General features: G+C 40.7%; 1 protein-coding gene across 1 annotated transcript in view; it reads right to left on the bottom strand.

Annotated features, from left to right (window-relative positions):
• GAN (gigaxonin) overlaps positions 1-24,957 on the bottom strand; it is a 241,000-nt gene that overhangs the window by 155,495 nt on the left and 60,548 nt on the right. Inside the window, exon 3 of the mRNA XM_069216942.1 lies at positions 7,605-7,955. Coding sequence (XP_069073043.1) covers positions 7,605-7,955 — 351 coding nt within the window. The remainder of the gene's footprint in view (positions 1-7,604; positions 7,956-24,957) is intronic.

Raw genomic sequence — 24,957 nt, 5'->3', positions numbered from 1 at the left:
TCAACACCTTATAAATCTTATAAGGCTTGTAAAAAAAAAAAAAAAAAAAAAAAAAAAAACACAAGCAAACAATCCTTACACTCCACTTCATCACACACTTCACCTTTTTTTTGCTACCAAATCTAACACAAACGCTCATAGGCCCTGTCCATTCCCTCTCATACACTACATACACTCTCCTCCAACGCTTATTTAGACCCCTATTACCACTCAACTTCCACTCACCACCAATACTTTACATGCAGATCCTTCACAGAAATTAATTACATCAATATCTCATCACACTGTTTGGCAAACATCAAACATACCACACACCAGAAATCAGAATATCACACACACACACACACACACAACTTCATTCCATATTCTGTCACAAAATGGAATCAAAACTAATTTAGATCCTAAACCATCTTACTCCCAAATCTTCTATCTTCACCAACACATACAACAAACACCCCAACACAACAATTTAAAGCCTTAAAACATAACCCACATGCCCCAATACCACACCTAACCCATGTACCTTCCACCCCAAACAGACACTAACAAAACAAATAATATGCCATACCTCACAACTTTGCTTATCCATGCCTATTAGACAACAAGGACACCCAACAGAAACAACACAGCTCACCAACTGACTCTCAACCACCAACTACACACATAGACCCAACAAAATGCCTTCTAAAGCTGCTAGATGAGGGTTACGATACAGACAAACAACATTATCACTATCTTCATACAGTTAATACCAACACCAATAACACACTTGCTACAACTTCAAAGAGTACTATTCACTACTCTAGCAAACAGTCACACCACTACCAACACACAATCTCTAGATTTCCTACTGATAAATGCTCAATCACTCTCTAAAAACAAGCACCACATCTATAACCTTCTCACTGACACACAACCTGACTTACTCTTCATAACTGAATCATGGTTGGGAGATGACATGGCTCCAGTGTTGCATGAAGCTGTTCCTCTAGACCATCAACCCGTCACACAAACTTGCACATGAAAAAGAGGAGGTGGATTAGCTGTTAAATTCAAGAAAACAATAAATCTCACCAAAGCGGGTGATATTTCCATACAAGGTTGTGAGGCCCTGATGAGCAGACCAATTTCCTACACCAAGTTCCTCCATGTATGCTCCTCTTTCTTTACAGACCACCACCTAGTAATCCAACTTTCCCAGATGTGTTTCTAGATACAGTTTCAAACCTTATGAGACTACATACCAACGTATGCATCCATGGAGACCTAAACATATGGTCTGACAAACCCAATATGCTGCATCCAAAAAGTATCATCACTGGTCTAGACACACTGAACCTACATCAGATTGTCTACAAACCCACACACGTCGCTGGACACATCTTAGATGGTATCTTTGCAAATCCAGAACTAGTTACCTTTCAAAGGATTACACCAGTCACATGGTTACACCATTATCTAGTAGCTTTCCAACTCAAACACTGCAAATGAATATACCTACGGCCACCATACATGCATCAAACCTATCAAAAATGGAACAAACTCAATTTTTAACACTCACTACTAATTTCCAACACAGCTAACTTCCAACACACTTCTAGACACAATTAATTCAGTTACAAAACTTTATTCATGTCTAAGGAAGCTTTCGGTATAGTAATACCGCTAAGCACAACAAAACAGGACAAACAAAACAAGCACCTTGGAGGATGTAGAACTAAAAAACATATAAAACAACAAATAGCAAAGCTGCAAAGCACTTGGCTCAAAACAAAAAGCATCCAAGACAAACTTCACCTACACAAACACTTAATAGAATGTAGAAGTCAACAATAAAAAAAGCCAAAAAGGTACTATTCAGACAGAATTCAAAATGCTAAATGTCCAAGTAAACAATGTTATAAAATTCTCACTGAATTTCATAAACCTAAGTGCACAAAAAGAACTCAGCACATAACTCAAAGTTTTACTAACTAATTGTCAAGTCATTACACAACCAAAGCAGACATGTTGGACTCCTATTTAAAACAAAGGAAAACCACCACCACCAGCCTGTTTTCTTCGATCCCCACCAACAGAAGCCTAACCCAGCCTCTGCATTCCTTCTTACCCATGTTCTCCACAAATTTTCAGGAACATTCTTTTAATTACCTTTGGTGCCACACCAGTAAGAAAAATCTCCAATACTTCTTTTACTTCAGGAATTGTTCCAGAAGACTTAAAAAGGTATACATCTGACAATTATTAAAGAAAGCAAACCTGGACCTGTACAACCTAAACTACAGACCCATTACAAATGGACCTTTTCTGGGCAAACTGTTCAAAAGAGCAGCATTTGCCCAGATGTCACAAGTCACTGAAGATGACTCCACACTTCGACTTCCAAACAGGATCCCATTTAAGAAGAGGCACAGAATCTGCCCTCATTACCATTTTAGATGACCTTAAAAACACATTAGACTGGAACGGGGTCGCTCAGCTACTTCTCTTGCACCTCTCAGCTACCTTCGACGCAGTTGAACATGACCGTCTAATCCAAAGACTTTACGAAGGCAACATAGAAGGGACTGCTCTCGACTGGATAACATCCTACCTTCAAAACAGGACGATGGTCATCCACACCCTCCCTTTCTCATCCAGACCGTACTTAACAAAAGCAGGGGGTCCCTTAAGGCTCTATCATCCCATCCCGGCTTTTCAACATCTAGATAAAGCTGTTACCAGCCATGATCAATTAATTTCAATTAATTCCAAATGCTTCTTAAACTGGAGAGCTCCAAAGACAGAGGAAACTTGCCTCACAGCCGTTGATCAGTGGATGACATGGAGCCACCTCAAATGAATGCTTCGAAAACTGAAATACTCCCATGCAGAGTTTAGAAAAATTATACCTCAATCTGTGCCTGGCTGGACGATCTAGGGCTACCTCCTAAAGTGTCTAAGAAAGTAAGAAACCTTGGGATTACCTTGGACTCCAATTATCAATGATTGTCCAAGTGGACAAATTTACAAGATTAAGCTATGAAAACTCTGCAATGCATCTTCACCCACCTAGGATTTCCACACAAGGTCCAAACTACTATCTCTCTTGTACTGTCTAAACTTGATTAAGCCTATGGCCTCTACCACGGACCATCTTTATCAACTATGATAAACCTACAACAAATTTAGAAGTCTGCTGCCAGACTTCTGCATTTAAAGCCACACATCCACATCTCCTCTACCTTGAGGGCCCTACAACCTTCAAGCTGCTTTGTATCACGCACAAAGCAATACATGGAACAGGACCACTTTTTTATCATGCATAAAATCACAAAATACATACATGAAAGGAACCTTGGCTTAAGATTGGCACCTCAACTCAAAACCCCAACATACAAGAACAAGCATTTGCAATACAATGGATCTCGCATTTGATTGAGTTAGAGTTATTAGTGTTGTAAATTCCTCACTGGATTTTTCTTACCACTTAAATTGAAAACAAAAAGTAAAACAGTTGACATATGTGAGCCAATTTAAAGCGTCATGGCCCCAATGAACATGAGCGCGAAGGAGAGAGACAAAAAGAAAAAGAAATTAGCTTGCAGTCAAAGGTATCAGCAATAGTGCAGTTATCCATGTAACATGTAGACATGGATCCATGTCTGCAAGGCGATAACAAAACCGCCCCAAGGAGGGACGAACGTAAAGTATTTCCTAACAATAATAAAGGACTTTTGAAAGGCAAGTCCACAAATGAGTGAAAGTGATGGGTGTGCTGTGGGCGTGGTTAAAAGCCCACAATACTTACAACAGGTCAAAACTCTAATTACTCAACATATTACATCATTAATGACAACATTTATGGCATAGTTGATATTATTACTGCAACATTTGCAATAAAAGTATTGATGACGAAACTGTGCATGGCGGGGTGCAAGCTATAGTTACCTTAGGACGCGAGCTATAGTTACTGGAGTTAACAATTACTATAACTGCTGAATTCCTATGGTTTTGTGCACGGAAACTCAGAACCTAATTATAACGTCCCTGTAACCTTTGTTTTTTTCAGTTGCAGCCAACTCTACTCTTCACACAGACTTTTGTCGTGTACGGCGTGGTCCTCCATCCATCTTCCCGCAGGCAGCTACCAAAGGCAGCCAATCCCACGCCATGTACAACTGCACGTCACATATTTTGGTCCCACGCCATGCACTTTGGCCTTGTGGACAAACCAGAGCAGGTTGCTAACTCCACACGGCGCACCACCTTTGGTGTGTGCAGCGCAGGGTTGGCCTTCAGGCCCGAGGACCCATGCTCTGGGGGACAAACCTATTTATTATGGGGAGGGGGCCATGCTGCCCAATTTCTCGTCCATCAATTGTCCTCAGGGAGCCCATTCGCGGGGACAGTTCCAATAAAAAATTTAAAAATAAAAATAATATAGAGGGGAGCCATGTAGCTCTATCCCAAACCTTAATAGGCCCCAGACACCCCCCCCCTTCATTGGCCCAGATGCAATAAAAAGGGGGAGGGGTGTTCTTGGGCCTTAGGGACTCCATTCCTTGAGGCCAAAGGGGTATGCAGCCCCTCTGCTCGAGCTTTATTAGGCCCCAGGGACACCATCTCCCAGGACTAAACCAATAAAAATAAACCAATAAAAGTAAACCAATAAAAAGGGGGTGGGGGCCACGTGACCACCCTCCCTGAGCCTTCATAGGCCCCGGGGAACACATCCCCAGGGCTTTGTTTTCCTGCCCACGTCAGTGCGGACAGGGAAACAGAACACAAGTCTGCTCCCAGCTGGCAGGAGCATTTTTGAATCTCTCACATGCTGTGAGCAAACTTGCATGTTTGTTCCTGTTTGGCGGGAGTTGTAAAAACGGCGGCAATCATGTTTCCTTGCCTGTGCTAATGCGGGCAGAGAAACAACTCTGTCCAGGGAGTGTGCTCCCCGAGACAGTGTACATGAGCTGGCCCCTCAGTGAAGGGGGTCGTGTGGCCCTCCTCCCCTCTTATTTACTGATTAGCCCTTGGGTTTGGGGTCCGCAGGCCTACAAACAGGCTCAAGGAGGGGAAATGCACAGCCCTCTCTTTTTTGTATTACAATACAGTCCCAGTGGATGTGGTCCCCAGGTCCTTCAATAGCTCAGTAGAAGGGGAGGGTGAGGGACGTCTTTCCAGATTTGCAGCACAAAGAGAAAAGAAACACTGAAGATATCAACAATCCTTTGCCAAAATGAAAAAAGATTAGGGACATTGTTTTCTACAGCCGTGACCCTTTTGCTTCTCCCTTTCTGTTCCCCTTAAACCATAGTCTACTTCCACCCTTTACACATGGGCATGAATTTTCTAAATGAAGCCTGTCAGAAGCTGTGAACATTCACACATTAATTTTTCACTTTAACTGCCCACTGATCCTCAATTCTTACAGTTGGATTCACAAACCTCCCAGAAAGCGGGTCCCCTTGATTCCTTCACCTTTTCTTGCAGTCCAAGATACTGTGCTTACTTTTCGCTGGTGTTCTTCACTTGAAGGATAAACAGTACGGACTCTGAATTGACTTAAACTACATGATTGCTTATCAAGTGGTAAAAGTTCCATATTTGACTTTTAACACAGATTGTGAGCCATCCACACCAAATCTTACTAAATATAATCAAGCATAAAACTTGTTTGGGATTATGACATCAGTGCCAGTTAAGGGAAGGTGAATCAGTGTGATCACAATCTCACACGCATAATCATGCAAGATATTTTCAATGCATTAATATGATTTATCCATTCACAATTATTGATTATACATTACAAACTTTAAATAGGAGAGTATCATTTCTGTCTGTGTTAGGTTCCAGTATCCTAGCGAATGTTCGGAGTGCTTGTAGTAATAAAACAAAGTTGTTATAACACTTGTAATGTTTTTGTCTTCATGAGTCTTGGACATTTTTGTCTCCCAACAGTCCATACAATCCCACCAGCCCAAAATCTTGAATGCCTTTAGACAGGATCTCCTGCCTTATATATGTTTCAAGACTTCTTGGCGTTTCAATGGATCTTCCATGTCAAAGAACAAATGGTCTATATTCAAAAATGGAAAGTAAGAGCCAAAAGGGTTGATTTGTAGCTTACCTTCGAGCAGAACAGACTGGGATAAGGAAGAAGTAGACTTGAAGTAATGAAGTTAAACAGGAGTGACGGTATCAAAAAGGATTGGAAAGCCAATACGTTGGTTTATGAACGAACACATGCTAATACAAGCATAAACAAATGTAGATCAAATATGGGGTCTATTAATGCCAAACCTATTGTCTTTGTCAAAGCTTATTTTGATTGTCAACAGCTATCTATTTGTGCCATGAGATTGTTGCTTTCTTTCTTAGTCGAAATTCAGTAAGAGGACACTTACAAAGGGCTCTTTAATTTCAAACCAAAGAACACATCACTAGTAATTGCTATGTTGAGTTCGGTCCAAATACTAACGCACGTACAAACTAATAGAGAAAAATACTGTAACTTGTCTTCCTAAACATGTAGGAATAGCTGCTGTTTAACAAGGGCTTCTTAGACCACTTGAAGATACTAAATTATATTATTCTTTTGTATAACATCAACCTTTATGTTACTTCAGAACTGGTCACCCGGACTGCTAAAAACACTTTGTTACAAGGTAGACAACTTCCATTGTACACTGAGAGCTTGAAAATCAATGTGCCAATATTTATGCCTGATAAGGTGATGCAAAAGGCTGAAGGGGTGCTACAGTAAGAACTGAAACGATATTGTGGCTATCACCACAGTGCTTGCACTGTAAGGAGATGGTGTAGCTGTGCAAAACAACAGCAGGTAGAGGAGACACTTAGAGTCCTCACTCTGATAGCAATGGCACTGGAGCAGACTAGATGGGCACCCGGGAGCTGCCTACTATGTGAGCAGGAAACCTGTAGCGGGGAGAGGAGCAGTTAAGCATGCCCACACTAAGCCGTGCCCAAGCTGAAGGAGATCAAACAGGTGCTTGGTGCCGACCGGTCAGTACAGTCCAACCACAAGATGGCTGCCCACTGAAGTCTTGCAAGATTGCAGCCTTTGTTAGTAATCTTATGAGACTTTGGAAAGGTGATTGTGGGACTGGAAAAAAGGCAATAAAATAGAGTGAACATATTAACGTCAGGCTTACACAAGTCCTGACAAACAGATTCTGTATACAAGGTATGCTAAATTAATGTGCACCGATCAAGGGTATTTTTGAGGTGCAAAATAGTTCCTCACACATTAAAATACAATCACTCCAGAGGAGGTGGAATGTTCCACCAAACAGCCAATAGTATAAAATGATAGCGTAAAACTTTTCTGGACTGGCGCCGAAGGCAATTCAATGTATATTTTGAAGACCCAATAATAATAGGCCTACCAAACAACTAAAGCAGTCTATAAATACAATTTAAAAAATCTACCGGTTGGGTTTAACAATGCCAATTTTTACAAACAAAATGCAGACACCCCCTTCACCAAATTTAGAAGTAAACAATCCTTTACCAACCCATGTTTCCTGTCACACTCTTGTTCTGCAAGTTACATAAAATATTCCACAAAACATGCCCTTAAAGCGAATTTTATAAAATCATACCTTTCTTTCCTCTGGATCATGGGATATCCATCGAACCACTGCTTCAAATACATGTCTTTCATTGCCAACATTTAGTTTCTCAAGGGAAATGACCTCCTTTACTTTTTGATGGTTTAGTTCCAGGAATTCTTCCGTGTTGCTCACATCTCGAAAATGAGTTTCAAGGAATTCGGTAGCAATGTAATGAACATGGTTCAGGCAATAGTGCAAGGCAAAATCCCGGATACCGATACAGTTCTCTGCTGCAATACAACGTTCCAAGAATTCACAACACAGAGTCTTAAGATCTGTCAGTAGGAGCAAATCCGCTGCCTGTACTACATCTTGAATTGTCTCATCGCTCAACCGTATCTATCGGAGAAAACAATAAAAAAAAGTTGAAATGTTGGATGGTGCAATACAAAAACAGCATTCAGACCAGTTCCAATGATACATAACATGTACTTAGGAAAAAAATACTAGTGCATAATTCTTTCAGACTGTTTCAATATTGCTTCACACCGTAATTCTGCCTTTGTTAATTGCTACGAACAGTGATGCATCAAGAAAGTACAATCTCTTAAGATTCTGCGAGACAAATACTTGTGCGAAAACATGCACCTTTCCTGCTTCCACGTGAGTAAAGGTAGTTACAATCAGGTGCTGTTAAACAAAGCTGCTAAACAATTTTCATTTCGGTCTGGAGCAATAGGATTTGTAACACATCATGCCTAGGTCAAATTATATCTCTGACAGTCTAACAGAGACAATAGTTGCAGCTCATCAATCAGCGAAGGGTTGTAAAGTGCTGACGCAAATATGCTAATTAGAAAATTATTAATGATGTTTAAGTGTTTGATTAATGAAACGTTTGTAGAGAAATTAATTGTAGAGAAAATAAAGGACACGTTTGAAATTGTGACCACGGGGAGTGGCAGCCATTTACACGAAGTTATGCTAAAACAACTAAAGATGTGTGAATTAATGAAAATATATAAGAATAATGTCGTAATATGTCATATTGAAATGTATAACCTATGTCTTATATTGATTTGTACAGTTAACTTAGCTGTGACTAAGGCCTATCCATTTTCCAGGCCTCACAAGAAGGGCTGAATCACTAACGCGCTGTAGAGAAGCAAATGCATGACTTGACCCTGAACTGCCCAATGTTAAAGTTGCTTAGCTAGAATTTTCTGCAATGTACCGGCGGGCAGGAGATGATGAAGACAATTTGATACAATTATGTGTAGAGTAGGCTTAATGTACTTTCCCAGGATTTGAACAATGGAAGTACTGGCTGAAGAGGAACATGCAACATTTTCAATACCTGAAGAGCCGGATAAGGAGGACATCGTATAGTGGACCAATCCGCGTCTTGTGAAAGTACTAATATTAAAATTTATAGATTTGGTAAACAAATATTATAGGTTAAAGTCATATCTGCTGGCTGACGGACCAATTAGGAATTAGGGGGATGGACTGGGAGACCCTAACAAAAATTCATGACAAGGGCTAAGAATTCAGAATTTAGGCAGATGCGGGAGAATAGGAGTGAGACGTTGATGACATCAGGAGACGCTATTCGAGATTCTGTCATTGGGCTCATACTCTGAGGGCCTGATGTGTTGCTGATCCATTGAGGACCTGAAGACGAAGACTGACTTTGTTGCTGATCCATTCTGTGGATAGGTAGCTATGAAAATGTCACTGACTAATTTGTGCCTTTTCTTCTAGGTACCAACTGCGCTGTTTTTATAGATTTTCACCTAGAAAGATGTTTTCCAAATTCATGTTTTTCCTAAATTGTTTTTCATGAAGTCCCACATGCTAATGCTAATCTTGGTTAGGTAGGCTTTCTAGGGGTGACACTGACCGTGACAAATGACTGATGAACTATCTGCTGAACTCTGCTATTGATGCTGTGTATCAATTTATTGGCTTATGTAGGAACATTCAAGCAGATGTTTCTTCAGTCTTGATTAGATAATGTTATTTTATTTAGCTGATTGAATAAAGTTTGATCTAACTTGCTGAATTAGTATTGTAATCAATAGGGAAATAACAATTGTTAAACACTTTACAGAGTTGTGGTTATTCATGAATAGATGGCTTTAGCTGTTTTAATTAAATGTTGTTTTTTGGTTATGTTGATTATTGATGCTAGTGATCACCACATGATTAGGATATTCCATGCGATCCAAAAGGTTCATCGATCTATACGCGTCCCCTTGTAAGTTTACTTACTAAGGACCGGGCGTGCTAGTAGTTTTTGGTAGCAGCTTGATGGTTAGTTTCCTTGGAAAACTAGTTATATGGTGATTACTGGTTATGGTGGTAGTTTGAGTTAGGATTAGTTGTTGGTATTTTTTTTATGAGGTTTGAATTTTGTTTTTCTGAAATAGCAATTTGTAGCAAAGATGATGTCCCCTTAAGCCCAGAAATAACTTTCCCAGATCCTGGATCCCGCTAGTAAAGATGGGTATGGTCTCGGCATTCTTATGATAGTATGAAAGTGGTACGTTGCGCTTACAGGGGCTTAAGCAAATCACAGGTGAATTGTGACGTTTGCGAGGTAAAGTAGGGCGTTTGCGTACTCCAGTTGAGGTTTAGTAGGAGTGTGTGTGTGTGTACTCCGCAGTATGAGAGTAGGGAAGTCGTCGAACTTCATATGTGTGTGGCGCTTTGTGCTCAATAATTGTCCACGTGGTTGTTGGTGACGTATGGACCCTATGTGGTCTAAGACCCCGGAGTATATTGACAATTGTAGGAGACACTTGGTTATATTTTGGAATCTACCTGGTTTAGTAGGTTGATCGGGCGTGGTCAACAAGACGGTGTGTGAGTTTACTGAGTAAGAGGAATTTTTTGACTGAGATTTGGCGAGTCCTATGTGCACCAGGACAGACCCATTGACCAGTTGAGAGTGAAATTCGCGGGTCAATTTTTGCTTGCAAATGTGGGAGACCGAGAAAGAGGAATAGCTATATGAGCGAAAGGGCCATTAGTGAAAATCTGTAAGGTCTCTGAAGCAATTGTGTACCTTCCTGTAGTAAACCAGCGGATTTGTTTTTGGTTATTGGTTAGTGCTAGCAATATTTTGCATTAGTTTTGTGTGAGTTGAAGTCTAGGAGGACAAGCCGCAAGACTTTGTCAGCCGCAGTGTGTGAGTGTGAAGTCAGTGTGGCGCGCTGGGATAGGTTGGTTAGTAAGAAGAGTCGCAAAAGGGAATTGGTTGAGTAAGTGGGTGAAAGGAATCTTGGGAGTAAAAGTAGTTTCATTACTGAATCGGAATAGAACAATAGAAAAATGAAGTTTTTCAAAGCGTTTAGAAGTGCCATGAAGGGAGATTCATACATAAAGGCGTCAGTGGGAGAGCCAACCCCACCGGAAAATTCTCCGGCATATATTTTAATGGAGGAGCAGGGTTAACATAAATGCATAAATAAATGAATAAAAAAAATGGAGGAGCAGGGTGTCGCGCCATGTCTTTGGTTGAAACAGTGGTGCAAGATTACAAAGAAATTGGGAGCTCTAGCGTTTCCAGAGCACGGAACGTTTAATTTGAGAATTGTGGACGAATTGTGAATTACATTATATGAGACAAAGTCATTTCCGAGGCCAGCACAGTTTGAGGCATTAGCGGTTTGGGAGTCTGTAGCAAGACAGCAACAAGAGTTAAAATTTCAGAGGAGAATAAAGAAGGTGGAAAAATCTTCGGCAGAAGCAAGGCGGGGTTGGGAACAGAAAAAGTGGAGAACAGAGACACTACAGAGAATTAAATTATTTCCTGCAATTACAGAAGAAGGTGAGTCAGATGAAGATGCTGCTAAGGGTGATGAGAGTTCAGGGACAAAGAAAAATAACTTATGTAGAAGATGATTCAGATGTTGAGGATCTTACTACACAGTTGTTGAGGGATCAACCTCTGCCATATGCATCGCATGTAGGGGGTCCAAGTACTAGTTCTGCCCTGACTGCTCCAGCACAAGCATCAGGGACAGTGGGACCAGTACCGACAGGTACAAGGGGTAGTGCAGAGTACTCCTAATGCAGGGATCACTTCCGTGGTCCAAGCACAGATGCATCCGCCATTGATACAGAGAATTTATCCAGATGTACCAGTTCTTGAGACGATCTCGAACTTAGTGGTGCCATCGGAGCAAGTGCTCCTGAGACCAATGCTAGTTCAGACTGAGCCGACTCCAATGTTGTTGCCTCTGGCACAGCCACAGGGTTTGCCGAAGTTTACACCGATAACAGGGACACAGTCAGATGTCACACCAGTGATGAATCAGGCTATGGGGGTAGCTTTTCCACAAGGTGCGAGTGTCAGGGCAGCTCCAGATGCAATATCGCTACCGATTACTGTTGGTCCATCAGTACCATTATTTGCGCAAAAGAAAGCGAGTGCAGGAGATCAGAGTGAAATGTCACAGAGCATTGTGAGGAGGGGAGTGAGTGATCATGTGCAGATGATGTCATCTATGGGTCAGAGCTTTAATGGATCTAGACCTTTAATGGATCTTAGTCCACTTGTAGTGCTTCCAGATGCAGTAAATGGCCCGAGTGCGAGTCAGTTTGAAACTTTTGACGCGGCAAACTCCAGGTGCAGCGATACAACAGGTACCAGTGTCAAATGCAAATAACATCTTGTGACAGGGACTGACCGCTCAGCAATTGAGTGAATGGTTGGATAGTTTAAATACTCCTAAAAATACATCTAAGGGTGAAGAGCAGATAAACGGTCTAAGATTAGCTACATAAGAAACAGAGCTAGTTGAAGGGACAATGAGAGTGAACAGGTTAGAATCCAACACATTAGACGAACTGAGGTACTTATGTTCAAGGATTACAAGGGAAGTGAGTAAGATACATCAGAAATTGGCAGAGCTGGCAGAAAAATAGGATATTGAGATTGAGAAAACAAAGCATCAGAAATGAAGTTACAGGCTAGATTTTGAGGCAAAAGATTTTAAGCACATGAGGTCAGCAGGAATGAAGGCTCACATAAAAGAATTGTTGCAGAGTGCTCAGATCTGGGGAGCATTAGAGAAGTGGGAAGGTACATGGGCAAAGAAGAACGATAAACGGAAACAAGACTCCCAAGAAGGGTCTGAAAGTGTTCAGAAGGAAAAGGATCCAGAAAAAATGTTACCAATTAGAGAAATACCACAAGGGCAGTTTGTTCATGTCCCACGGCACAGGAGCGATATACTGTCATTCACAAATGATTACCCAAAACTGAGAGAGAAACCGGTTGAGTGGTATCAGCAGACAGACAGGTTCGTGAAACTCTCTAAATGTCTGTGGGAAGACTTGAATAAATTGTTGGAAATAGTGGTTCCGGCTGATTTGTGGGTCGAAAGCAAAAGGGCAGTGGATTGGCCGACAAGTGAACCGGAAAGGGGTAGAGTTACAGGTGCACCCTCACCTGAGGTGATGAAACATTATTATAAGGTGATTGAGTTCCTGAAGATGAGGATTTCTCCTAAAAATATTGATTGGCAGAGTATTGACAGGACAGTGCAAGAAACTAAGGCGGCGATACATACCTACTATGAGAGACTGCTGAAAGCATTTAAAGAGTACAGTGGTAAGGAAGCAATTGAGCAGAAAGACATGTCGCATTTTGTGTTCAGATTCGTCGAAGGGTTGAGACCAGAGGTAGGACAGATGATTAAAAGTCATTTGATTTGTTGGCAAGCGAAGCCGATTGATGAGGTGTTGTAGTATGCAAAATACTGTAGTGATGAGACTGAATTGAAGCAGAAAAAGCTGAAGGAGAAAGCAATGGTGATGCAAATTAAATCAGCTCAGACAGGAGTGCAAGGAGCTTTAGTACAACCGATGCAGCAGAGAACTATTATGTTCCAGCCTCAGATGAGAGGAAGAGGTCGTGGAATTGACATGACACGTGGTCCAGATTTGGGTACCGTGGTAGTCCAGAACGACATGCAGGGAATAAAAAAAAGATGTTACCAAGTCATTTGTGCAGAAACGTGGGACACTGGAAGGGGGAGTGTCCGTTGATGGTGCTGGATGGTGTTGTTCAGCGAGGTGGTGATGTCACTACATTTCAAACTGTGAAAGTCCCAAAATTCAGAGGATTTATTCCAAATTTCAGAACTGAGTGCAGAGTTTTCAACCCATGCAGCAGGTGCAAAAGCCGCGTACACAACTGACACAGTTACCACCAATGTAGCAGCAGGTTCCCATGGTACCTAGACAGCAAATGCAGATACCTCAAGCCCCAATGGAACAGCAACAGATGATGATTACTCAGCAGGTCACAGGTCAGAGACAAGACGGAGGTAATGACACAGTACACCAATTCCCATTTCATAGTGAGGATGAAATAAACGAAGAATGGATGAGTGACAGTTCGGATGAAGGACCATGTATGCTTGTAACGTCCCTAGAAATAGATTAGAGAGGACCTTTTGTGAAAGGACGGGTGATGGGTTACAAGGTCTCATTTTTAGTGGACACAGGTGCTACACACTCTAAAGTGAGAAGTGCAGAAGTTCCAAATTTACCTCTTTCAGGAAGAACAGTTCAAGTTGTGGGAGTGGAGAACAGACAGTTGACAAATCCAATCACCGATCCAGTGCAGGTTGAGATTGGTAACTTCCAGGGATTGCACAGGTTTGTAGTGTGTGATTCAAGTCCGGTATCCCTACTGGGAAGGGACTTACTATGTATGAAAACATGCTCCATTAGTTGTTCGAACACTGGGATAGAGGTACAAACTAACAGTGATGATGAAAAAGGACAGGTGTCTGAGACAATGGTCAACAATGTTAATGAGGAATACCCATTGATTGAGTTTTTCCCCATGTTTACTGTGAAAGAATTGCCACAGGAAAATGTGTGGGACCGGACAGGAAAAGAAGTGGGTTTGATTAAAGGAGTAGAACAGATTAAGATTGCTTTGAAGCCAAACGTAGTATTCCCGCAGCTTCCACAGTATAACATGGCACAAGATGTTCTGATGAAAGTGGCGCAGATAATTGGAGATTTTCTGAAACAAGGAGTTTTGAAAGAAGTGTTGAGTAGTCCATGTAATTCACCGATAATGGGCTTAAAGAAGCCGTGTGGAAAAGTGCGCATTGTGCAGGACTTGCGAAAAGTCAACGACATGGTGGTCAAGTGTAGTCCGGTAGTGCCAAATCCAGCACTGATACTGTTTCAGATCCCTTGTGATGCAGAGTGGTTCACAGTGGTTGACTTGTCACAAGCTTTCTTTTCTGTGTCTCTTCATGAAGTTTCTTTTTAGTTTTGAATTCCTAGACAGAGTCTACAGCTGGTGCAGGCTTCCAGAAGGGTATACAGAGTCACCATAACTGTTTAATCAGATCCTGAAAAAGAATCTAGAGTCATTGGAGTTACCGTACCAATCAACTCTAGTGCAGTACATTGACGATTTTCTGATTGCATCCAGGACAAGGGACAAGTGTAAGTACGACTCGATTGCCCTGTTGAATCATTTGAAAAAAATCGGACTTAAGGTGTCACCTTTAAAATTGCAGTATTGTCAGAAATAAGAGAAATATTTGGGAAACCAGATTGAGAAGGGGTCAAGGAGAACCTCCAGAGAGGATTACAATGATTTTGCAAAGAAGTCCTCCAGATGTCAGAATGTTTCTGGGAATGGTAGGGTATTGTCGACAGTGGATTCCAAATTTTGCTGAGATTGCTAAACCGTTGCAGCAGTTGACACATAAGGAAGTTACAGACCCCATTACCCTAGATGAAACTCAGATAAAAAAGTGTTTACTGAATTGAGAGAGAGTTTGTGCATATCTCCAGCGTTGGGAATGCCTGATTACACAAAGCCATTCACATTGTTTTGACATGAACATGATGCTTGTTCTTTATCTGTTTTGACACAGGTCCATGGAGGTGCTTATCGCCCAGTAGCCTATTTTTCAGCTACCTTGGACCCAGTCGCACCAGCTTTACCAGGTTGTCTGCGTGCAGTAGCCACAGTTGGTCAAAGTCTTTCTCAATGTGAGGGAGTAGTGATGGGATACCCTTTGACAGTAAGGGTACCACACTCTGTTGAGATCTTACAGACAAGGATGAAAACGCAGTATTTGACTGGTGCAAGACTAACGAGGTATGAGACGAGCATATTGGGTGCCGCAAATGTAACATTGAAAAGATGTACAATGTTGAATCCAGCAACATTACTTCAGGGTGATACTTTTGAAATTGAAAAAGAGGAAGACATTGAGCAGGATTGTCTTGAGGTAACTGAACTGTGTACAAAACCGAGGCCTGACATTAGAGACATACGATTGGAAGAAAATGACCAAATTGTCTTTGTTGATGGTTCAGGTCTCAGAGATGGTACAGGGACACAGAGCAGGATATGCAGTATGCACAATCACAGGCACATTAGAAGCTTCCTGGTTTCCAGGTGTATATTCTGCACAAGTGGTGGAATTGGTAGCTCTTACTAGGGCATGCCATGTTTCAGCGAGACTAAGAGTCACAATCTATAATGACAGCAAAGATGGATTTGGAATTGTTCATGATTTTGGTCAACTGTGGTCACAAAGAGGGTTCTTGGCCTCTACTGGTACACCAGTGAGAAATGGCTACAAGATAAGATTTGTTGTATGCAATACAGTTACCTGAAGTAATTGCTGTGGTAAAATGCAGTGCATATCAAAAGGCACAGGATTACATTTCATTGGGAAATGGATATGCGGGTCAAGTCCCAAGGTTTTGGGCATTGAACTGTATATCGTTTAAAGAGAAGTGGGAACTGATGCCTGAAGAAGATAGTACTTGCACAAGTTTTGCATTAAAAGTGATTGATATCCTGGAAGAATTGAAAACACTGCAAGATAATGCACACAAGGAAGAAAAACGACTTTGAATTAAATATGTGTCCAAAGACCTGATGAAATTTGGATTTCCGAGGAGGGTCAGATGGTCTTGCCCAATAGTTTATTGTTTTAGATGGCCCGTTACTACCACGGGCAGGCATATACTGGAAGGGATGCCATGGTCAGACTATTCAAGATTGATTGGTTTAATCCTAACTTCAGGGAGCAGAAGCGGTATGTCATTGATGCATAGTTTGTCAGCAGCTGAAAGTGGGAAATGGGACAGTGGTGAATTTGAGCCACATTGGAAGAGCAGGAGGTCCATTCAGCAGAATGCTATTGGATTTCATTGAAATGCCTGCGTGTGCATGCTTGAAGTTCGTGTTGGTGATTGTGTGTGTCTTTAGTCATTGGATTGAAGCACACCCCACAAGAAGAAATGACAGTCTCACAGTAGCAAAGTTGTTGCTTAGGGAATCGATACCACATTTTGGGTTTCTGATCTCTTTAGAATCAGATAGAGGAACTCACTTCAATAAGGAAGTGATTAAACTCTTATGTGCAGCACTAAACATTGAGCAGAAGTTCCATTGTAGTTATCGCCCTGAAGCATCAGGACTAGTGGAACAAATGAATGGTTCCTTGAAATCAAGAACTGCCCAGATGTGTGTCGCTGCAAATCTGAAATGGCCATACGCATTACCTTTGGTGTTGATGTCAATGAGAAACACACCTGACAGGAAGACAGGGCTGTCGTCCCATGAAATCCTAATGGGCAGAGCAATGAGATTGCAAACAGTTCCAGACAATGCACTTGTCAATATTACAGATGATATGGTGTTGGACTATTGCAAGGGTCTGGCTGATGTGGTTCGCTCTTTCTCTCAGCAGGTGCAGGCCACCATCCTGTCACCCATCCATGACCCAGGTCACAATTTGAAAGCCGGAGACTGGGTCGTCATCAAAAAGCACATTCGCAAGACCTGTTTGGAACCGCATTAGAAGGGTCCCTACCAGGTGGTGCTAACGACTACGACAGCTATGAAGTGTGCAGGACTACCGTACTGGATACACACAAGTCATACAAAAAGAGTGGTGTGTCCACCAGAGAATGAAGAAATGTTAAAAGCACCAACCACAGTCAAACAGGTTGCCACACTTGAACCAGAACAGGTGCCAACTGAACCTGAAATTGAACCTGAGCTTGTGGAAGATGGGTCTATCATCCCTGTAAGAGACGAAAGTGAAGAATAACAGGAGGGTGTGCAAGAGCCTATCTCAACGGACATAGCAGGAGAGCCTAGCGCAGCAGAGGTTCTCCTAGGAGTAGACGGTGCTGAAAAGCAGACAGAGCAAGTGCCAGACCGAGAGGGTGAAAGAGTTGCGACGGATCAAAGTCAAGGTGATTCGACTCCTCCTGAGCCCGTTGCAGGTCCATCAAGAGAAAACACCATAGAGAAAGAAAAGGAGAAAAATCCAATCTTGAGAAGAATATTGACAGAAGGGACAAGAAAAGGAGAGAAGTGGCCTGAATCACAGATTGGGAAGAAAAAGGAATTGGTCATAAACAAAACAATAGAAGAAGTGGATACTACGAGAAAGGAAGAATTGAGTGAAGGAGAATTGGGTGGTGAACGAAGGTTGAAAAGAAAGAGAATAGCAAGTCGACGATACGCAGGTCCTGAGTGGGCATATGCAGCTACCAATGAATGGCAACAGGAGTTTATGTCTTTTTGTTTTGATAGAGAAGTTCAGAGTTAGTATTTTGATGTAACTTGAAGGTGATCTTAGAGCTGAATTGTTGAGCTGATATGAAAAACTTAAGAAAGACTGTTGAAATAAAAGCGAAAGAGGCATTGATAACCCGATATGACAATTTAAAAACCAGATGTGACAAGCTGCTAAATTGGTTTTGACAAAAGAAAAAGGGGTTCCTGGATGTGAAACTGAATTGTGAAAAGATAATTTTTTCTTTATTTTTGATTTTTGTATTGCACTTATCTAAGAGTTACTTCTGCTTTCTGATTCCTTACAGATCATGGCTGAGCTAAATAACCATGTTAGAAATATTAGGTACTGTAGATGTCTGAATGTCGGAGTGGCAGTTATGTGTGGAGTGATGTTGATAGTAATGATTGTGGGAATGTCTATTCATGTTATGAAAAAGACTACTATTGCTTCCGTTCCTGAAACTACTACACTAACAGCTTTAGAGAGGTTTAAGCTACATGAGAAATACTTGCATGATTATACTAATGCTCAAGGAAAGCTTTCTTCTAATATTTTCTATCGCTTGTTGAGTGAGTATGTTGAGACGATGGATGCAAGGAATTGTCTTGTGTGTACACAAATTCCTTCATCAGCAGAGGAAGGAGTTACGTACCATAGTCTTCCTTTAACTTATGGCATAAGCTGTAGTTTGCTACTAACGAGATTCTATAACCAAGAGTATATACAATACGTTTATTCGAACTATGATTTAGTGTTTTCATTTGTTCCTATTTTTAGATATCGGAGTAAAATAGCTAAGGAGCATGATATAGTACTAGTTAGAGGTTTCTTTGAACCGACATTAACTTTTGGAACCGCATACGTGCACAAGAACAATCTAACATTCTTGCTTACACCTTTAGAAAAGAGTTTTATAGGGCATACTAATGATAGGAGAAAGGCATTGAAGGAGAAATTAGAGAAAGGATTAGAGAAAAGAACTTAGAAGAATGATTATGCTTACACTGCTATTAAAACCCAAAGGAAATTAGCTCTAGATGAATTAAATGTAGGGAATCTTTGTATATATAGGCCAAAATCATGCGATGATGCTTTATTTGTGGGAACGAGTGAATGTAGGCATGTGTTTTTGTTTCAGAGTAAATGGACTTTAATGCTGAATGGTCAGGAGGACCCTGCGGTTGCTGGGATCTATTAAATTTGTGGACTTAAAGCTTATTACCGCCTTTCTAGACGATGGTATAGGACGTGCTATTTGGGGATAGTTTCCCTAAAATTTATCAGATAGATGACTTAAAGAAGTTTCCGAAAGTGACTGAATTACATCATAAGCGACAGAAGAGGGAAACCTCTTCTGCAATTGTGGGAGATATTTTTGGTGGAGTAATTCCTTCTGTGGGAGTTATTTTGAATACAATCAAGATAAGGAAGTTGTCTAATATTGTGGATAACATGCTGACAAATGTTACAGGGGCAATACTCCTGTTAGATACTGAATTAGCTGCGGATAGAGCTATGATGCTTTAAAATAGGCTTGCTTAAGACATACTTTTAGCGAAAGAAGGCGGAGTCTATAGGATGATTAATGCGAGGCATTTTGTTCATTCATACTTAATAAAGAGAAAGAGATAAGGGACTTACTCACAAACTTAACTAATTCAAGTCAGGAACTGAAGGAACCAGGTGTTTGGGAGAAGGTTGGAAAAGGATTTGCTTCAGTGGGCAACTGGCTTAGTCAAATTTGGAATGGGGGATTATTAAAAATTGTACAAGGAATATTAATTGTGATTGCTTGTATATTAGAATTATGGGGTATATGCAAATTATGGCAAAAATTAAAAATGAGGAGATCTAAAAATAATCAGAGGAGGGAATAACAAAACAGGGGAAGAATTTATAGGGAAAATTTGAGAAGAAGGCAAAATATACCGGAGACAGAATTGTGAAATGATGATAAAGAAAGGTGTGTCATCAGAGGAGGGACTGCTGACACAAATATGCTAATCAGAAAATTAATAAAGATGTTTATGTGTTTTGATTAATGAAATGTTTGTAGAGAAATTAATTGTAGAGAAAATAAAGTACACATGTGAAAATGTGACCACGGAGAGTGGCTGCCATTTACACAAAGTTATGCTAAAACAACGAAAGATGTGAGAATGAATGAAAATATATAAGAATAATGTAGTAATATTTCATATTGAAATGTATAAATTATGTCTTATATTGATTTGCAGAGTTAACTGAGTCATGTCTAAGGCCTATCCATTTTCCAGGCCTCACAAGAAGGGCTGAATCACTAATGAGCTGTAGAGAAGCAAATGCATGACTTGACCCTGAACTGCCCGATGTTAAAGTTGCTTAGCTAGAATTTTCTGCAATGTACCGGAGGACAGGAGATGATGAAGACAATATGATACAAATATGTGTAGAGTAGGCTAAATGTACTTTCCCAGGACTTGAACAATGGAAGCGCTGACTGAAGAGGAACATGCAACATTTTCGATACCTGAACAACTGGATGATGAGGACATCGTATAGTGGACCAATCCGCGTCTTGTAAGAGGACTATTATTAAAATGTATAGATTTAGTAAACAAATATTATAGGTTAAAGTCATATCTGCTGACTGACAGACCAATTGGGAATTAGGGGGATGGACTGGGAGACCCTAATAAAAATTCATGACAAGGGCTAAGAATTCACAATTTAGGCAGATGCGGGAGAATAAGAGTGACGTTGATGACGTCAGGAGAAGCTATTTGAGATTCTGTCATTGGGCTCATACTCTGAGGGCCTGATGTATTGCTGATCCATTGATGACCTGAAGACGGAGACTGACTTTGTTGCGGATCCATTCTGTGGATATGTAGCTATGAAAATGTCACTGACTAATTTGTGCCTTTTCTTCTAGGTACCAACTGCGCTGTTTTTATAGATTTTCACCTAGAATTATATTTTCCAAATTCATGTTTTTCCTAAATTGTTTTGCATGAAGTCCCACATGCTAATGCTAATCTTGGTTAGTTAGGCTTTCTAGGGGTGACACTGACAGTGACAAATGACTGATGAACTATCTGCTGAACTCTGCACCTGATGCTGTGTTTTCATTTATTGGCTTATGTAGGAGCATTCAAGGACATGTTTCTTCAAGTCTTGATTAGATTATGTTATTTTATTTAGGCTACTTAATAAAGTTCAATCTAACTTGCTGAATTATTATTGTAATCAATAGGGAAATAAAAATTGTTAAACGCTTTACCGAGTTGTGGTTATTCATGAATAGGTTGCTTCAGCTGTTTTAATCAATTGTTGTTATTTGGTTATGTTGATTATTGATGCTGGCAATCACCACATGATTAGGAAATTCCATGCGATCCAAAAGGTTCATCAACCTATACGCGTCCCCTTGAAAGTTTACTTACAAAGGACCAGGAGCGCTAGCAAAAGCCACTCCCAAATAATATTAACTTTCCCAGATGATAAAGATCATTTACAAATGAAGAAAGTTCAAGATGATTGCCTATCTACCCAAAAATGAGTGTCCAACCAAATGCACTCAAAGATCAGGCCATGTGATGCTTCTAGCAATCGCCATCAACCACTAAGCAACATCCACAGATCTACAGACTTCCCTTAATATGCACAGGTCTTGACTTGAGTAAGTATTGCTTCATGGTAGCTTAGCCAGGAGAAAACTCTTTCTATCAAAAAACAGCAATGCTGCATGTCTTAGGTTTGAAATTAATACCTGGATGAACCACAAGACCTCTGGAACAATGCCTGCTGTCCAGACGAGTCTGTGAGAAGCAGAATTTTTGGCTCTAGCGTATAATGGCATTTTTGGCTAAAAATGAACACTATCATCACAAGAACCTCACTTCAACTGTCAAGCAGGGTAGATGTGTGGAATTGGGTATGATTTACAGTGAAGGACCTAGACACCTCACAATCATTAGGTCCACAAAGAATGCCTCTCTACCAGTGCATTCCAGAGGGGAAATGTGGGGCCATAAGTGCAACATGCAAAGGTTAGTCGAAGGTGGATCAAGCAACAGATGCAAAACAAATAATTAAAACTGTGACTGAAAAGAAGGCGGGGGCAGGTGAAATCGAGATTTTGGAATTAATAAATCAAAGTCCAGACCTAAAGAAAGATATACATAAAAAATGCCCTCAAACATCTCCTCTGCCTAATCAGTTTTGTGAGGAGTGTGTAAGAATTAGTCACTCGCAATGAGAGAGACTATACTATACCAGGAATGCTTACTCCAGGCCATTGCTGGTAAAAGGGACTCATCCCTTTGTTTAATCAGGGATTCACTTTTTCGACACAAGGCTTCTGAATAACGTCTGATTTATTTACTAAATAATGCCAACTTAGATGTGTGGGTGTGTTGTTTGCCACAAGAGATTAAATTTACCACCTGTTGGTACTTGATGACTAGATTAAGGTTAGACATGTGAGAGTGTATTTTCTTTTTTCCAACACCGTAATAGGGGTTACCATCAAATACACCGATCTGAGCATTTTTCCTTAATGCAAATGGCATCCTAAAGAGCAGATCAATATCACAGAAAAATACTGTCGACCAGTGTATACGTCAGACAATGTCTTAAGTGTGCTAAAAAAAAAGAAAAAAAAACCAATAGTGAAGATTTGCAGGGAACCACACAACGGTATATCTTTTATTAGGTTTCATGTGGTGATCATTTCTGTGTCCCCGAGTGCAGATCACACACTACAATCACTTTACAACATATCCCCAGTCAGGTTTAAGACTGGGCACTCAAAGTCACAAAAATAAATGTACATTGTCATGGTATTATTCTTCATATGTCGCAGGCTATTCAATAATCATACCAGTCTAGTCATTTGAAGGTTTACAAATCACTGTATTTGAATCTCAAAGGCTGAATATTCCAATAACCACACCACACTGAGAGACTCCGCATGCTCGGAGTACCTTTTACGGTGTTGAAATTCTTCATACATCCCTCATTGTTTTAAATACAATACATGCATTAGTGATTCAATTATTGTCTCAATTTGACCAACGTTATTTAAATTGTTGATGCTACTGGCTGTGTTTTAAACAATTCTCCTATTTTCAAGCAATCGCATCTCAGGTTGCTTCTGTATACCTTTTTAAACTTTTAATTATTTTGAGGGGGAGGAGAGCTCACAAAACTTGAACTTGGGTCCTAGTGTCGTTCAAAAGCAAAACAAAAATAAAATACATAAAACAAGTGATTGTTGACTCTGCTGCACGGTACACTACTCTTTAGCATGCTGTGGAACATGGGGAGTAGGCAGAGAATTCTATTCATAGGTACTGCATATGCGTCAGACTTATTTACATATAGAAAATAAATACACTAGCAACATCTGTGGATGAGTGGCAACTTAAATATCTGCTTTGGCCATACTTTGAATAGTGACAGCGCCACTGTTACGCCAGGGACAACTTACTAGCGTCCCTCCTCCCATTCCAAAGAGCAACTCAAGAACACGCCATCATCACACAGGGGATCGAGTATTGAAACACTTATATCATAGTGCACACAATAAAGATGCGGATCTCACCCCTTTTATCTGCTAACATATTGTTGTACATGTATAGTGCCAATACCTGGCCAATTTAATTGCAGTTCCTGAGATGATACTTCCTTCCTACTTCGACCCATGCTATGGGTGTGAGACACCAGTGGGCTAAAAAGGAAGAAAAGGTTACCTTTAGGCCTAGGTCTGCATCATATGAACCTTCATTGAAGTCATATAGATGTGAATAATTCTGTGAAGCGAGTGGAGCCAGGAGCACTTTCCTTCTATATATACTGCCCACTGAATATAAACACAGGATGCGCGTGCCCAAATACGTATGATGGGCTGCACCCTTTAGAAGTATAGTCTTCAGTATAATAATACAAGTAAACCATTTCAAGTCTGCATTGTAGCATCTTAGTTGCAGATGAGGTTGAAAGCGGTTAAAGTAAAGGAAACAAATGCAGCCTGTTAGGCCTACAATAAAAGTGGAGAAATAGTACTCTGATTCTTTAAGGTTCAAGGAGCTTTCCCTTCCCACAATGCAATGCGCTGACAGTTGCCTCGCATAACCAGTTCTTTTGGACTTCAATAAAGATTCATATGATGCAGAAATAGGACTACAAATAAATAACTTGTGCTTCTGTATCACAGGACCTTCGCTGATAGTTTGCTTCTCTAATCAAACATTTATGACTAACTGAAGTTCTAAAAAGTGGCTGCAGAAGGAAATGATCAAGAGTTCCCCCTCCTCAGGTGTAAAGGGTTTTACTTGAATAGGGTTTTAAGTGTTTCCTGATCTTCCTAGCATTTGCACAACGTTTCTGAACCTAGGCGATAACATCTAGCAAATGTATATACTTATTTCTATGCTGCAGCTTAGCAGATGTCAGAAATTAGGTCAATTTCTGAGCTATGATATGGTGGATGTTTTCCCCCCAGTAGAGCATACTTTTGGCTTCCCTGCAACAGATTTGCCTGCTACTTGACAGCAAGTAGAAACACAAGTTTCTATCCGTTTGTAAACCTGGTTTGAGATGGCCATACTTTAAGAACAGCTGGTTGGACTTTCTCTGGTCCCTGGTTTTAGCCGTATAGAAACAAAGACCCTTCTGATTTCCAAGGAACGAAGAGACCACTCTGCTTGAGTGGATGGGTTGGAAAATACGTGGGAAGTGTAACAGTTTGTCTGATATGAAAATCACATACAGCCTTAGGAAGAAATGAACAGTGTATTCTCATTAGCATCCTGTTCGCA

The sequence above is a fragment of the Pleurodeles waltl genome, chromosome 12, assembly GCF_031143425.1.
Source record: "Pleurodeles waltl isolate 20211129_DDA chromosome 12, aPleWal1.hap1.20221129, whole genome shotgun sequence".
Taxonomy (NCBI): Eukaryota; Metazoa; Chordata; class Amphibia; order Caudata; family Salamandridae; genus Pleurodeles; species Pleurodeles waltl.
Note: the sequence above shows the minus strand (reverse complement) of the source record. Positions and strands in the feature narration are given on the sequence as shown.